General features: G+C 34.1%; 1 protein-coding gene across 1 annotated transcript in view; it reads right to left on the bottom strand.

The window, feature by feature from the left end:
* Window positions 1-1,276: 1,276 nt before the first annotated feature.
* Window positions 1,277-18,224, bottom strand: part of LOC113613023 (triadin-like) — a 110,176-nt gene continuing 93,228 nt past the window's right edge. Inside the window, exons 9-10 of the mRNA XM_027093431.1 lie at window positions 6,874-6,924; window positions 1,277-1,341 (exon numbers count right to left, since the gene is read on the bottom strand). Coding sequence (XP_026949232.1) covers window positions 1,277-1,341; window positions 6,874-6,924 — 116 coding nt within the window. The remainder of the gene's footprint in view (window positions 1,342-6,873; window positions 6,925-18,224) is intronic.

The raw sequence follows: 18,224 nt of genomic DNA, 5'->3' as shown, positions 1-18,224 counted from the left end.
ATATGATGATATTTTTCTGAAGTGAAACATAAATGCCTTAATAGGTTTGGAGTCCATGTTGCTTGAAATACTTTCTTAAAAAAATTAAGTACATACATGGCTGAGAAAAAAATCATGCCATGCTCTCATGTTTCACTAAATAACAATTTTGTTTAATTTAAATTTAATTGCAAAGTTAGAAAAATATGACTTTAGGGTATTTTTTTATACATTGCTACACTGACTAATGGAGCTTCTCCTTGAGTCCTTCATTGCTCTCACTGAGTCTCCTGTCAGCTTTCCCCTCCTACTACTCTCCCACATCTCCTCCAACTCCAGCGCATGCTTATAAAAGTTCACCCAAAAGTTTTTTTTCTCTTTAATAAAAAATTCCAGTAAATTGGAATTTTTACCACTAAGTCCCTGTATATTTGTCAATAGTTCACGTAGATCTTCTCTTCTGGGTAAATGTAGAAACAGGCTCTATTTGAACATTCAACATAGCAGGTATACTTCATGGTTTTACTGGTTCACTAATATGTTCATTTTGACAACAAGAAATATTAGACAGTTTGGAGAACGACACCAAACCCATAGAATGTCTTGGGATAATTAGAAACTAAATGTATTACATTGGACTTAACATATTTACTTATGTTTTAGGGAACATAACTTGTTGCATGGCATATCAGAATCCACATTCCTCTGAGCTTAGTATAGTAGGAAGGCCAGAGGTGCAATAAGATGCACCTTAGCAAGATCACAGTGCTTGATTTGGAGATCAGCGTTCTCAGGCTGGCTCTGGGGCAAATTACAATAACTGAAAAGTTTCTTGACTATTTCAGTTTTATTTACCTACAAGATGATGGTTTTGGACTATAGTTTATCGCTAAGTTACTCTTAGCTATAAAATTTGTTAGGATTTTACTGTATCTGAACTTACAGAATGGCAAGCTATCACTGAGAAATTTTAAGTATTTTTTGTATCTTAAATCTTTGGTTTCCCATGGCTATTCCTAATAGGATCTACCCTGGGATATTTACAAAATGTAGATTTTCCACTACAGACTCACGGAATCAGAATAGCATAGGCATTTTTCAAAGCTTTCTTAGTATTTCTGACATGGCCACTCTTTCCTTTGTTGTTTTATAGTACAATTTAGAATTTTTCCATTGCTCAAAAACAGAGGAGGGCATATAAAAATTAGAGTTTTGAGAATATGAAAAATAATGATATACTACTTTATTTCAAATAACTGAATATGCAATAGGCAGATCAATGTGTTTTCACATTTCATTATAGAGTAATACCTTTTTCCTTTAGGGAAGCTGGAACCTTCACTTCTTTTCCCTTAATAGGCTCTGGAAAGAAACATTGAACATTTATTTGAAACCAGTATCAAAAGATGTAAGAAGACACATACAATGGAGTCAATGAGCTAGCGGTAAGGTGAACCTGGATGGAAATGATATGATGTTTTCTTTCAAAAATAATTTTAATCATAGACAAAGAAACAACAGTATAGAGTACAACGAGCTGTTCTCTAATCACTTCTATTTAAAATAAATGTAAATTGTTGAATGAGGTACAATCTATTTGTTCATTTAAGGGGACGTGTATTTGGATGAATAGGAACTTGCTTTATCTGTAATTTTAAAAAACACATGACTTCAGCATCTAGAAGTCTTCCAAAACTGTTATAATCAGCACTAACTTAGTTTATTTCTTTCAGGCTATGTTTTTTCAAAAAAATAAACAATCAAATGGAAAACTCTGCATATATCATGTAAATGTGGTGTTTTAGTCATCAGACTCAAGTCAAACAAATTTCAAGAATAAGATTTAAAATAAATTTTGAGACAGTTTCATCTGTGAACTCCCAATGTCTTAAACATGTGGTCCTTAGTTAAAGCAAATCAAGTAAAACCTCATTTATCCTACCAGGTTCAAAGACAAAATGATTCTAATCATATCATGGGTCTGGAAGACATGATAAATATGATAAATTTATCATATTTATGATAAATTTGATAAAATATATGATGAAATATAAAATATATTTTTAACCTATTAAAAATAAAAGCTAAAATCAGTTTTCTGCCTTTTCTGCAACATAAAATCTCAGTATCTATTTTACTGACAAAAATAATTAATAATGCAGTGAGAAAGGAAGCAAAGAAAGAAATCTATCCTTCCAGCCCTGTTTTCTTTTCTCATCTGAGGTTTGGGGTGGAAGGCAAAAAATACGGTGGTGGTGCTTGTGAATGGACATGCCACTCCAAGCAATCGCTTAGAATCCACTGAGTTCGGGTGGATTTGGATTGTGTCAAGAATGTATTCTGGTGTTCCACTGAAAATGCTGTGTCCCTCAGAGCAAGATTTTCTTGATAGATAAACTAGAGCCTTAAATATCCATAGGCTTGTAGACTTTTTAAAAGAGGCTTTGGTGGCAAAGGAGTGTCCCTGTTGCTATTTATTGTGTTAAGAATAAATAAGATCAATTTTTTCTGTGTATTTCAGCATGTGAAGATGAAATCAAGAACTATGAATTGAATAGACACACGGAGAAGCTTCATTAACTTTTTTTTTTCAGGCTGACAGGGGTAATTTACTGCTTTGCATTGGCTAAACCAAAAGAATTAATGTATCGTGAAATGAGAAGTGGTGGTGGGGACAGATTCCTGGTGGGGTGGGAGAGCACAACACCTGGAACTTCACATTTCAAGATACAGCGTGTTGATTTAAATGGGTGTCTGTACATGACTGTGTGAGATTAAAGTAGTTATAAAGAACAAGACCTAAAGAGAGGGCCTGTAGACTGCTTTGATTTGGGTGGAAAAAGAAGGAAGGGGTGGAAAAACAGATATACTTTTATAGGGTATATGAAGGTCGTAAACCCAGCACCTTAAATTTGAAGAAAGTCCTCAGAAAATAGAAATAATTTTTATTTCCTAGTTTGCTAATAGGAAGATACCTTTGCTCCCAGGATGGGTCATCTCCTGCACCAACTTTCCTGCATCTCATTTCTTCTCAGTGTCCTTTTGACTTCAAGGGGTTTTGACCTGATTTAAGAAGTCCACAGACTGGTCTGAGTGTCCCTAACTACCCAGGGATACGAAATATGACCAAAAATGTGGAGACAGTGTTATATGGGAATTCTGCACTTCTGTATTAGTAAGGATTGAAACATCGTTGATTTAGGTCAGCTATTAAGGCATTTTTCAATGCATCTATCTTGTCAGGAGCAAAGCATTGGAGAGCACATTTTTCGTGTGTGTTGTTTTTACAAATATGGTAGTTTCTTTGCATTTGACCAACAGCCTACAGGGAGGCTTATGAATCTTGATTATCAGGATCTAGAATATGTTTAAAGGTGCTGGGATATTTCTTGGAACTCTCAAAATAATCTGGTAGGAGGTTGTAATGGAGAAAATGTTTACAAAGAAATAGGCAGATCATTTCAGGTTTTACACCACTCCCAGACACAAAGGCAATAATGAACTAGGGTGAGTGTTCGTGATGAATAAATCATTGGGGATCAGTTTCAAAGTCATCAGCCAACTTACCCTATTCTTAGCTCTAGCTTTTGTTTGATGAGTGGGAACGGCCAAGAAAAAGTATGGTGAAGACAAAGAGAAGCTGGGGGAATCATCAGGTGCATGGTCCTAAGCATCAGAATATGAAAGAAGATAAGCTCTGCTCTGAATTCTCTGGCACTAGATCCAAACATATGCAAGCCTGAGTCACAAAGCTAGTCAATAATTCTAATGTCCATCATATTACGCCGATGCCAGAGGAACCTAAGGGTGCTACTATTGCATTCTCAATAGAAGGTAATTAGTTAACCTCCTTGTTGCCTGGTTATGATTTGGTTTGCAGTTTCTTGGACCATGGGTGACTCTTGCAACCTCAGATAAGTCAGACTAATAAGAAGCAAGTAGCGAGAGGACAGTGGTGGATGCCAGAAGGAATATAACCAATAATAGGGCTAACTAATAGGGTTGTCTGGTTTCTGGATGGTCAGGGCTCTGCCCTCTTGAGTGTGTACAGAGGGCTTACATGAGTCCACTAGCCCAGGAAAGTCAGTAGCTCAATCAGCAGCAAAAGGCAACAAGATGTGTCTTTCTCTTGCTCTTTGACTTTGGAATAATCATCCCTAGCCCTCTCTATACCTCCTTAAATAAAGACACAAGCCTAATGATGTTTCTTTAAATGTCTAATTTACTCATGGTTATCACATCCCCAGTAAATATAGCCCCAAAGGATTTCCGTGTAATAATTCTGATTTTCGAAATGTAGCATTGCTTCAGTATGGGTTCTAATATATACATGCAGGTGGAGTCTATAAGAGACCAGCAAAGGTAGGCAATCTTTAAGTTGCTCCAGTGAAATAAGAAGCTATGTAGCAAGTGGAATTGCTGCATTCTGATTCTGCCACAGTTCAGCAGCAAGCTTCAATAATCCTCTCCAGAAACAATAATAACAATAATAATAATAACAATAATAATAACCACTGCAGAGGTTAAAGTCACTGAAATTTTATAGGTAATACTACAATTTTTTCTTTGATTTTTGTATATAATGAAAATTATATTCAGAAAATAAAGGAGAAGTGACAATATAATTCTTCTAAAATTGTACCCAACTTGTATATAACAAAGATATTTGAGGGCATTAACACAGCTTGAATAAAAAAAGAGGTTCATTTTAAATAGTTCCAAATCAATAATGATATGTAGTAGACCTTTATATACATGATTTTCTAGTGACTGTGGAGACATCTTGCAAATAGTAGAGAATTTAACGTTGAGGAAAAAGTGTTCCCTAGGAAATTGTCTGCAATTGTACATTAATAACAACAACAACAACAATAATAGAAATTACAGGAGCCTACTCAGTAAAGTGGTCAGTGTGGATATAAATTCTCCCAGATAGGGACTTCCCTGATGGTGCAGTGGTTAAGAATCTGCCTGCCAGTACAGGGGACACGGGTTTGATCCCTGGTCTGGGAAGTTCCCACATGCCACAGAGCAACTAAGCCTGTGCTCCACAACTACGGAGCCTGTGCTCTAGAGCCCGCGAGCCACAACTACTGAGCCCATGTGCCAAAAAATAAATAAATTCTCCCAGATAATGTTTTCTGGGACAGATGTTTACAAGTACCATTTCCAATTAGTTTAGGCTTCAGCACAAGTGAAGTCTTTAAGTAGTAGTTTAAATTTTTGATAATCATCATTGCCTGAAAGGTCATTTTAGAGGTAAGACCCAAATTTCTGTTGAGTTGTTTTCATAGTGGACAATAATATATGGTTCAAGTATTCCTGTGAAATAAGTGCTCACCAAAATAAGTATATTTCATACTGCATTGGAAGGAGGGAAGGTTTAGATTTTGCATGTATATATGCATTTTCCTGGTAGTGTGTTTCAATAATACCTTTAGTTCTCACACAAACAAGGACAATGTTTTTGTTAATTGTCAGATAAAATGAGAATGGAGGTGAGAAGGAGTCTTTCTCAAAGAACAAGTAATCACTGGTGAAAAAAGGGACCGAGCTCCTCTGTGGGAATTAAGGAAAGTCACCCCAATAGTAAAAGGACTAAGACTATTTTCCACATTGCATATCCAGTGTGTCTATAGATTTTCTAACTTACGTAATGAGCTCTGCACTCAAAGCAAAGGTGCTTTGAAGAATACAAATACAGGGCTTCCCTGGTGGCGCAGTGGTTGGGAGTCCGCCTGCCGATGCAGGGGACATGGGTTCGTGCCCCGGTCTGGGAGGATCCCACATGCCGCGGAGCGGCTGGGCCCATGAGCCACGGCCGCTGAGCCTGCGCATGCGGAGCCTGTGCTCCGCAACGGGAGAGGCCATAACAGTGAGAGGCCCGCGTACCGCAAAAAAATAAAAAATAAAAAAAATATACAAGGGCCCTATTTTAAGGAGCAAGCAGTATCTGTGTTAAAATGAAATAAATGGGTGTTAAAATCCAACAGACTTGACTTTGATTCTTGCCTTTGCCTCTTACCCATAGTGTGACACTGAGTAATTTAAATTACATGTACCTCAGCTTCCTCCTTTACTGAAATGGTGATATCAAGCACAACTTGCAGAAACAAAATATATAAAGTGGATTGCAATGTGTCTGGCAAAGAGCAGATGCCCTGCTTCTGTGCTTCTCCCAAACAATCCTCACACCTTTGTCTGGCTAACTCTTCATGCATCATACTTGAATTTAATATAACTCTTCAGGAAAGCCTTCTCTGATTCCCCAGACTTGATTAGGAAGTCGATAGAGATGGCTTGATGCTTTATGTGGACATTACTCTTAGAAAGAGGCCTGGGATTTGAATGGTACTTAAATAAGAATGTCATGCTCTTTCATAGCAATAAGGAACCTGGTAAGACGAAAGCAGACAGAGCATGACTAGGAGTCTTTGAAGACAGCAGAATTCAGAACTCCAATTTCCAAGTCTTCCTCTCTATTCCTAGCTTTGCCATCTTTGTTTTGCCAATGTTTAGCAAGTGTTTGGAAAGATTATGCACTAAATATATAGTTAATGAAGGACAGAAAGGAGAGAACCAGAAGGCGTGGAAGCAAACCCTTCTTATACTCTTTATTTTCCTTCTAATCTTTTTTTATCCCTTCCATTCTTTTTAAAAAATCATTTTTCTGTTTTTTTCTTTCAGAAATTGTAATCAGAGCACTTTAAGTCACAGTGAACTGAAGGGAAGTATTTAACAGACAGGTAAATAAATAAAAGTTTTCAAATATATGAGGGTGTCCTGTGCAATTCTGACCCACAAACCTGCAAAGAAGTTGACTAATGTACTGTGGACACATTCAGATATTTTTGCTAATAAATTTCTTGTGTTATGTTAACTTGACTCTATTACCTTTATCCTTCAGAACTGAAGACGTCTTTCCGGATTTTTCTTTTCTAATTTCTGCAAGAAGAATCATAGGGAGGAAAGGTTACAAGGAATAATGAAGAAAAAATGGCAAGTTCTTTATGTGTTATGTTTACTGAGGGTTAAAGAACCAGAGGGGCTCTGCTTTGGTATTCAAGATACAGGTGTCTACTGGGATAAATTGCTTGTAACATATTGAACTAAATATACAGAAGATAAAAATAAGCCCTGAAATTATTACAAGGGGCAGACTATGGTAGATACAAGAATGTACAAATAAAACACCACGGGCTTTGGAAAAAGAAGGTATGATAAAGAGTTATAGCTAACACTGTCTACTTACTATGTGTCACAGGCAATGTTCTCTACTGTTTAGTCATTCAACGTTCACAATAACCCTATAAGGTTGGTAGGTCTTGTTATTATTGCTACTTTTCACATAAAGGGATTAAATAACTTTCCCAAGGTCATGTAGCCCTTAAACGGGAAATCTGGGATTTGAACTAATGTCTCTCTGAACTCAAACACAAATATATTGGCTCTGGTAGCTCAATGATGGAATCAGGAAAGGCTTTGGCAGGTGGTACTGAAGAAGAGCTTGAAAGCTGGAAAGGAATTAGACCAAAAGAAATGAAGCTGAAAAGACATTTTACGACAGAAGAGAGAATGGGGAGGCATGGGCTGGACAGTCTGTCAGTTTGGGTGTGTGAGTCACTTGTAACCAAAAGAATACAGTAGAAGTGTTGCTGCGTGACTTCCTAGGCTAAATCAGGAAAAACCATGTAGCTTCTATCTGCTTCTCTAGCTCTGGGGGAAGCCAGCTGCCATATAAGTACTCCAACTGACACCGCCAGGTTGGCAAGACCAAATACAGGCAATCCAGTCAGCAGCCACAGCTGAGCTCCCAGCCAACAGCTAGCATCAACTGCCAGCCATCTAAGTGAGCCATCTTGGACATCCAGAAGTCAGTTACTTTAGATGTCTGCAGCCCAAGCCGACATCTGATTGTAATCACATGAGGTATCCAAGTGAAAAACTGCTCAGTTGATCCCTCCTGAACTCCTGATTTTCTAAATCATGAGCAAAGTAAAATCAGCTGTTGTTTTATATCACTAAGTTTTGAAGTGGTCTGTAAGCAGAAACAGCACATGAAACAGCTAATAAACAACAAAATATTGTACCATGCACAATATAAGTTCTCCAGTACAGCTATATAGATAACAGAGAAATGATTAATTCTACTTTTAAAACTGGGGAAGGATTTTACTGCATTTGGGTTTAGGTTCCGCAGCTGACTAGAATTTCACTGGTCAGGAAATAACAATTTAACAGTATATCTGGGTGCAGGATGTAAGTCAGGTGTTTTTAAAAGCTGAGGATCTTACAAAAAAAGAACTCCTGGAGTTCTTACTTGGTTCACAGAAGGATAATCTACCACCAATTGACATGTGGAATATAGGTAACAGAGTTCTTTGGAGGAAGACATTATCTTTGTTTTGAATAAATTGTGCTTCATGTGTCAACAAGATACCCAAAAAGGAAACGTCCTGCAAACAGTTGGAAATACGGGCGAAGTACATATTACATGCAAGTGTTGCAGAAGCAAATCAGCTTGAAGTCTCATTTACAAATGGAAGCTATCAATACAACCAGTAACATGATTTTTTTAAATGCCCCAAACAAATCTTATTTGCTTTGATCACGTAAACTTGATTTAGTGAATAAACTAAGTATACAAGGGCAAAATAAATCCGAAAGTTAAAAATTGTTTTCTTAATAACATATGAAATTAAAAGAAAAACTGATGTCCTGTGTTACTTTTTACCTGCATGTTTTAAATCCAATCTCATATAATTTGTCTATATTGATATATATTCATATATTGGTAATATAAATTTTATCAATTTTGCTATTGCCAGATGTTTAAAAATGAATACCACACACAAAGTGTGATCAAAAGAGCTATAAATAGCAAGCTAAATTTTAAATAATTTACTAGATAAAAACTATTCATTTAAAGAGAAAAATATTCAATTTCAATAAATCCAGGGTTTTTTTTAAAGTTAGGAACCTGAATATCTAACCAATAAAAAGAAATAGAAAATAGCATTTACTTTTTCTTCTAACATTATCCTCTAAAAGATAAAATGTATATATAATAATAGTATTTCCTTCTACAAGGTTTTTGTAAAAGGCCTATGAAACAGACAAAATAAAAAACTGAAATAATGGACAATCTTGTAACAAAAGAAATCAGCACTGGAGTTCCTCCTCAGCACATAAATATTTTGAACCCCAAAAACAATGTGTTTAAAGGAAAGGGTATTGATTAATAATATCTTTGATCTAGCTATTAGTTATTACTCATTGCTCTGAATGATCAAATTCAATATCAATTTATTATTAGAGACATTAGGATATTAAAAAAAATATGTCTGTTGAAGTGTTTTGGCTTGATGTCAATGTCAAGTGTAGCTAGATTGTAAAAAAGAAACTGAAATTGGAAGGTGTAAAAGATCCTAACAGAATCATCAGGCAGCCCAGATTTCCTGGCTGTGTGAAGAATCAAACTCAAAATGCTTAACCTTTCTTTCCCAGCTAGCTCTACTGAAGTGTTCAAAAGTATCACTTCAAAAACTGTGGTTCTTTCCTCTTTCTGAAGATATGTAATTTGCCTGCTGATTTGAGATATTGTTTCATGAGTATAATGAATAAGATCTAAGTATCAATTTTTTTTTGGATTTTTCTTCTGATGGAAAGAGTAGCTTTAAAGAACCATAAGGAGAGCTCTATCCGTAAGTTCAATGACAGATAATTCCTCAGATCATGACTATTAATGTACATCACACAGCACCAAAAATGTCAAAATTGTTTCATAACATCTCTGTTGCATCCTAAAGTGATACTACCTTGTTCCTAGAGTGGTTCAATTGTGATTAGTTGCATGATTTTTAAATATTTAATATGTGAATGCCCTACATGCATCTGTCATTGTTTTATGTTCATTTGGACATAATTTTGACAATCAGGGGTATTTTAGAAAAGGTATTTTATAGCATTTTTGTATCTTTTTCAAACTCCAAAATATGTTTCATAAATAAATACAGAGAAAAGAATTTTCAAGTAGTCTAAATGGTTTAGCATTCTATGTTTATAATCCCCATGAGAAAAAATAAAATATTTTGATGTTTTATGCAATACTAACTTTGAATGCTCCTGAAAAGATGTTGTCAGGGTTTAATTTTACTCAGGACATTGTCCATTAACTTTGTAATTAAGTATGACTTGGTTGGGACGCCATTTTTAACTTCCTTTTTGCCTTAGTGATGCATTTAATCATTTCCTGGTCTATAGACTAAATAACCTGGCACACATACTTTTAACATTTTAAAATATTTTTCTCTAAAAATCTGTTTAAAAATTCTCAATTTAAAACAACTCCAATTCAATTATATTTATATGTTGGTGTCTTTTTTTAAAAAAACTTGGAACTTCATTGTATTTCTTAGTCTTTATTTTTTAATTTAAAAAAAGAATATAATTTTGCAACCTGTCTTATCCTCTATCTCTAACAGGACATTCTAATTAAAGAGTACAATATAAAATTTCTTTGAATGACATCTTAACAGTGTTGTTAGTACTTGAAGACTATGGTAAGGTATTTCTCAAGAAACTGTAAATAAGGGAATTCAGAATGTTCTCTGAAAGTTAAGCTAATAATCAATACAGAATGTGGAGAGTTGTGGAGTCCTGAAAGCACCAATTATATAATACTATATAACACTTTGTATATGCACCTCTGAGAAGCTTCCTTCAATTACTCAAGCACTGTGTTGTTCTAGGCAAGCTGGGCTGTGTTAACATGTTAAGACTGTGACATGGAGCATGGCATAGGAATTCAAAACAACTAACAGATATAGAACTTGTCTAATGTGTATCTTGCAATCACCACGGAGATGGAAGTCTTGTCCAATGGACTAAGTATTCTAGTCCTTTTGACAAACTCTTTCCTATAGTAATATAGGTCTTCAAATTACCTTAGCTGAGGTACTTCCTGAAATCATCTAAATACTCTTTTCCTTTGACTGAATTCTGATAAAACTTTATAATTATGATGCTTTTACGCTGTGTAGCTTGGCTGCAAGAAGAGAATACTTTTCAGAATTCTGGACTGTACCTCAGTGGGGTATATTTTACTTTATCTGTAATCGGCTCTTTTAGAAAGATCAGCAATATGCAATTATTTAAAAAATAAATTAAGCACTCCTTTATATATTTGGGAGCTGAGATAAACTAGGACACCCTAGGCATATAATTTGCTTTCTAAGCCCTAAAGAATTTGTTTTTCAAAGAAAACTTTATTAGCTATGAATTTTTCTCATGTAATCATGTTCAACTTAAGATATCAAAGTTCCCATGTTTTCTTCAAGGAAAAAATCTTTTTAACAAGACTGTAATTTCCTTCAGGGCAGGCAAAGCTAGGCCGTGGTCATTCCTGTATTTACATATAATGATGAAGTGTTGTTTTGTATGGTTAGACACTTTTACATAAAATCTTGCTATGAATGGGATGTTTGTTTCACCCTGATATTCATATGTTAAAGACTAATACCCAATGTGATGGTATTTGGAGGGGGGCCTTTAGGAGGTGATTGTGTCATGAGGGTGGAGCTTCATGAACGGGATTAGTGCCCTTATAAGAAGAGACATGAGAAAGATGATCTGTCTTTCTCTCTCCCTCCCTCTCTGCACCATAGCAGGATATAGTAAGAAGACATGTTTGCAAACCAGGAGGAGCCCCCTCACCAGGAACCAAATTGGCTGGCACCTGATTTGGACATCCTAGCCTCCAGAAATGTGAGAAATACATTTCTGTTATTTAAACCACCTAGTCTACAATATTTTGTTATAGCAGCCAGAGCTGACTGAGACCTCTAACTCTAACTCCTCACCCATTCCGGGAGGTAGACATTATCTAGATTTTATAGATATGATAATAGGATCTAAGAGAGGTAAATAACTTGTCTAATGTCATGACTACTAAATAGCAGTGGGAAATTTGAACCTGGACCATCACAATTAAAGTTAGAGCTAAACTACTACAGTATGTGCTGGGAGCACAATGGATTATAAAGTTGATAGCACCACAGATTACTTCTAGAAGTGAAGAGTGAGCATATTTGCGTCACCACTTCACAGCAGTGTTGTTCATAACTGCCAGTCTGCCATAGTTTTCCAAATTCTTTTCCAGAAGCAGGGACCATGTCATCTGGCACATACTAGGAAGTCAATAACTATTCATTGAATAAATTAATAAATTTGCCAAATTTGTGCCGATCACATTTTATGAGAAAACTTAACTATTAAATCTTTACACAAAGGCCTAATAATCATATAATTGCCTTTCATGGTTAGTTATTTCCCAATTTTGCAGTCCCAACCTGGCTAAGGTATCAAAGTAAAATGAAATCTCCGGTTTTGACAATTTTCATGGATAAAACCCAAAAATGATACATATTTCAACCTAACTTCACATAGCATTTTGCTTTCTTTACCTAAGAAATTTTGGATGGTGAATTTCCAGTGTTTAATAATCTCACACACCTGTATTTATATACTTAATTTTCAATTAATTTTTGTAAAAATCCCAAATCTCATTTTAAATGTAACATATTCTTCTATTTTCTATGACCATCATAATATTGTATATATTCTATATTGTCTTTTGAAATTCTTTTCTCAATTAGAAATCTTTTTCTACAAACACATTTATGTACGATCTGAGAAATTTATCATTATAGTCTGTGTTCAAGCATGAAACATTTTATGAGAGGATGTATATAGAAAACAAATCTAATTGAATATAAGAAGAATATTAACTTAAAAATTATTAATAAAATAAAAAATAAATAGGATTTTGAAATAAATCTTTCTGTTATTCATAGTATGGAATATCATAGTATTTTGAAATTCACTTAGTGGATTAATTCTTTAAGATTTCCATACCATTTTTTAAAATTAATGAACTATAATAATTTTTAGAGTAGATTAAAGTTTATAGTAAATTGAATGGAAAGTTCAGAGGGTTCCCACATATGTCCTCCCCTAATACACCCCACCTTCTCCATCATCAAATCCCTAATTAATGTTGTATGTCTGTTACAGTTGATGAACCAATATTGATACATCATTATCAACCAAAATCCACAGTTTACATTAGGGTTCATTCTTAGTTTTGTTCATTCTGTGGATTTTGACAAATGTATAATGACATACATATACCATTATAGTAGGATATAAAATAGCTTCACTGCCCTAAGAATTCCCTGTGCACTACCTATTCATTCCTCCCTCCCCCCAAACCCCTGGCTACCACTGAACTTTTTACTATCTCCATAGTTTTGCCTTTTCCAAAGAGTCATGTAGTTGGAGTTATATAATATGTAAACTTTTCAGATTGGCTTCTTTCACTTAGAAATAGAAATTAATGTTCCTCAATGGCTTGATAGCTCATGCCTTTTTATCACTGGAGAAAATTCTTTTGCATGGACATACCAGAATTTATTTATCCGTTCACCTATTGAAGAAATATTTGTTGGTTTCAAGTTTAGCAACCATGATTAAAGCTGGAATATTTGTGTACATTAGTTTTCAACTCATGTGGGTAAATACCAAAGAGTATGACTGCAGGATCGTATGATAAGAGTACACTTAGTTTCATAAGAAACCACTAAACAATCTTCCAAAGTGGCTGTACCATTTTGCATTCCCTCCAGCAAAGCATGAGTGTTCTTGTTTCTCCACGTCCTCCCCAACATTTGATGTTTCAGTGTTTTGGATTTGAGCCATTCTAATAGGTGTGTAGTGGTATCTCATTGTTTTAATTTGCAATTTCCTAATGATGTATGATGTTGAGCATTTTTTCATATGCTTATTTCCCACCTGTATATCTTCTTTGGTGAGGTATCTGTTCAGACCTTTTGCCAATTTTTAAAATGATTTGTTCATTTTCCTATTGTTGAGTTTTAAGAGTTCTTTGTGTATTTTGGATAACAGTCCTTTATCAGATATGTATTTTACAAATATTTTCTCTTATTCTGTGTTTTGTCTTTAAATATTCTTGACAGTATATTTTGCAGAAGTTTTTAATTTTAAAAGAGCCCAACATATCAACTTTTCATTTAAGGGTTGTGTCTTTGGTGTTGTATCTAAAGAGTAATCTCCAAAGATAAACTAGATTTTCTCTTATGTTTTCTTCTAGGAGTTTTATAGTTTTATGTTTTACATTTAGGTCTATGATCCACTTTGAATTAATATTTTGAAAAGGATGTAGGATTCGCATATAGATTCTTTTTTTTTTCTTTTTGCTTGTGAGTGTCCTAGTACCACTTGCTGAGAAGACTATCCTTTCTCCATTGAATTGCTTTTGCTCCTTTGTCAAAGATCAGTTGACTATTTTTGTGGATCTATTTCTGGGCTCTTCATTTTGTTCCACTGATCTATTTGTTGATTCTTTCACCAACGTCACAGTGTGATGACTAATGTAGCTTTATAATAAGTCTTGGGTGTCAGTCCTCAGACTTTGTTCTTCTCCTTTAATGTTGTCTTGGCTATTCTGGGCCTTTTATTTTTCCGTATAAACTTTAGGATCAGTTTGTTGATATTCGTAATATCTGTTTGTCAATATCTATTGGAATTTTTATCATGATTGCATTGAATCTATAGATAACTTTGTAAAGAACTTACATCTTAACAATTTTGAGTCTGCCTACCCATGAATACAGAATAGATTATTCTTAGATTTATATCTAAGTCTTTCCTTTTTTTGGCACTAATGTAAATGGCCTTGCATTTTTTATTTTGTTCATTCCAATTTTTCATTGCTGGTACATAGGACAACAATTGACTTTTGCAGATTAACCTTGTGTCCTGCAACCTTGCTATAATCACTGATTAGTTCTATGAGATTTTTATTGATTCTTTAGAATTTTCTAAATAGATGATCATATCATTCAAGACAGTTTTATTTCTTTCTTCCCAACTGGTATGTCTTTTCTTTCCTTTTCTTGTCTTACTTCATTAACTAGTACTTCTAGTACAATGTTGAATAAGTGTGCTGAGAGGGGACATCCTTGCCTTGTTTTTTATCTTAGTGGGAAATTTTCTAGTGCCTCATCATTAAGTATGATGTTAGCAGTAGGTTTTATTGCAGATGTTCTTTATCAAGTTGAGGAAGTTTCTCTCTGTTCCTAGTTTGCTGAGAGTTTTTATCATACATGGATGTTGGATTTTGTCAAATGATTTTCTGTATCTATTGAGATGATTTTGTTTCTTGTTTATCTGGTTGATGTAATGAATTACATCAATTTATTTTCAAATGTTAAACCAGTTTTGCTTACCTAGAATGAATCCTACTTGCTCATGGTATATAACTCTTTATATACACTATTTAATTTGATTTACTAATATATTAGACTTCAATGAAATTTTTTGAAATCTTTAACAGCACTTTAAACTTTGTGATGGATATGTGCATATAAAAGAAAGTTGAGGTCTGAGACTCTCAAAGAGGCTTTGGTTAGAGTAAAAGCAAAAGCCAATGCCATTTTAACAAACTAGAAACTGTCCTTCCTACAGTGCTTAGCAGTGTGACAAAGTGATCTTCCTGCAGAACAAGAACCCCAGGTCTATTTAAGTTTCTTCACTTGGGAGCAATATGTTAGAAGAAGAATACATTTTTTTTGTATTTTGAAAAGGTAAACTTGATTCATTCAATAAATATTTATTCAATGTCTCTTTTGGGCTCAGAGCTGAGAAAAAAAAAGAAAAGATGGTTTCATGGAGTTCAGTCTATGCTGAAAGGCATCCATGTAGACAGATTAAGTACAATGATAGACACACATACACAGGGCTCTGAGCTCATAGCAGAAGGACTGACAAACTACCTGATGCAATAAGAAAAGACCTCACAGAGGTACTGGCATCTGTGATCAATCCTGAAACTGGATATAAAATTTGTCATCAAAGAAGAATTGGAAAGACATCTCCAACATAAGGAACAACATAAGGAAAAATGGAGTGTGAAAGTTCATGTGGCTGCCTCACTGGATGTACAAAGTCGGGGAGAAGTATGTGAGCCAAGGCTGGAAAGTCACAGTGAGGGATGGTGATAAAGAAACCAGCAGTACCCTGCTAGAGAATTTGAATTTATATCCTTCCAATGATAAGGAGTCTTTAAAGATCCTTAGTCCAAACATTTTTTTCAGTCATTGTGTCAATGAAATTAAACTTTTGCTCTTAAGAGAATATTATATATACTGAACTGACAATACTTAGAAAGTCACTGTTATTTTGTTTGGAAATATGCCAAAACTGAAACCATAATTCAACCACAGTTTGTTATCCACATTCTCCTGTCTTCTGAGACAGTATCTTCTTCTGTTTCATTTTTTATAAATTCTTTTGTACATGTGTGTCATGGGCATAATTTCTGCATCCTGTGTTCCATTATTAGTGATCCTTGTAGCTAAATTAATATTTAGAGAACCTTCATGTCATTTCATTGGATATTCAATAGTATGCTTTGCTCCAGCAATGTACTTTTTGAAACTTAAGTATAATTTAAGTGTATATATTGAAATTCAAGTGAAGTAAATACTTCAAATATTAGAATTCTATTTAGTAGATTTATATAATACTTAGAAATATTTTCATTTTAGAATCTGAATCTGACATTTCTGTTTATACTTTGGTACAGATTGTACCTGCAATCAGAAAAGTAAGTTTATTCTTCAGCATTTGGGTCAAAGTTGGAAACGTCTCAGGCAAGGGAGACATTTCTTACAAATGAGAATTAGACAATATTAGGACTGGAAAGTTCTGTAGAGAATGCTTAGTAAAATAATCTTGGCTTACAAAAGGAGATTTACGAAGAAAGTAAATACCCTAATGTCACAGAATAAATTACTGGAAGAGATAGACCAAGCCTTAAGTTTTATTTTCAGATAACTGTACTATATTATTCAAGCAGATTACTATTTCTAATCATTATTAGTTTTTATCAGTTATTTCTTTTCAAGGACCAGCAATACAAGTGCTAACTCCAAGCTAAGAATTGTTGACCATGATTTTTATTGCCAAGACTTTTAACAAGACTACAGATGCTCTTTATGAGTTATCTGACCTAGTATCTCTCTTTCTTATATAAAGATCAAGTGAATAAAACCCAAAATTTGCAAGTCAAAATGATGAAGAAATTTTCTAACTTATATTTTGTCATTTCATAATTCCAAAGGAGTATCTGAATTGAATTTTCAGGTTTTAAGAATTGCTTTTTATTTAGCATATAATACATCATCATTCTATGAAAAAGTGGGGCAGTAATAATCAATAAGGTGCAAGTAAATTTTATGTAGAATGATGAAAAATTTCTTCATGTTTATTCCTGAAATTATTTGACCTATAATGTGTACTTTAATTTACAATTAGAAGAAAGTAACAATGCATTTTTATGTAGGGCTAATGATTTAAGATAATATCTGCAATTTGATTTTTAGAGACTGTAGCTTAAACTCCATTAATTTGTTCCAGGATATGACATGGCAATTGATTTTAAGCAATTTTATTCAAGCTAGTGTGTATTGTATTCCAACTCTTTTTTTTTTCCCTAAATAGGCCTTTAGCAGAAAATCAATTTATAAATGAAAGAAAAAAGTCAGTAAAAAAGGGATAAAAAAATTCTCCCAAAACAATCTTTGTTCTGGCCACTTAGCTTTGTAACAGAGCAGCTTATAATATACTTTCTATTAAAAATCCCTAAGGGAAAAAAGAGAATAAACCCATATGTGGTTTCAGAATAAAAGCAGGAGTGAAAGCAAATATTAATAGAAAAAAGAGACATAATTAGCAGTTTAATGTCCTTGAACTTGCAAGGAGGTGTTTTCTTGGTGTGTTATGTGGTAAACACTACAATGCATTTCTGCAGTCTTTTATATAATCTAGCGTAGAGTGTCAAAGGAACAAACAAGTCAATTTTTCTCTCTGGAGAACAAAATTGTAATCTTCAAATATCTATACTGAGTAATTAAAATAGTTTTTACTTGCCAAATCCTGGTTTTGGTGATCAAAATTCTCTATGAGGAAAAATAAGGTTTGTAAGAGTTTTCATTATAAAGAGGATGAAAATGGTCTTTTGCAGATTTAAGGATTTCTTAAAGAACCATCAATCTAATATTAAGATGTAGACAATGATCAAAAATACACTTTATCTGAAGTGCATTGTCATTAAATTCAGAAATCATATGACAACTTTTCTTCATATTTACAATTTGGGCTTT

This window comes from Aethalodelphis obliquidens, unplaced genomic scaffold (genome assembly GCF_003676395.1).
Source record: "Aethalodelphis obliquidens isolate GAN/ISIS:26980383/991018 unplaced genomic scaffold, ASM367639v1 scaffold3, whole genome shotgun sequence".
NCBI lineage: Eukaryota > Metazoa > Chordata > Mammalia > Artiodactyla > Delphinidae > Aethalodelphis > Aethalodelphis obliquidens.
Note: the sequence above shows the minus strand (reverse complement) of the source record. Positions and strands in the feature narration are given on the sequence as shown.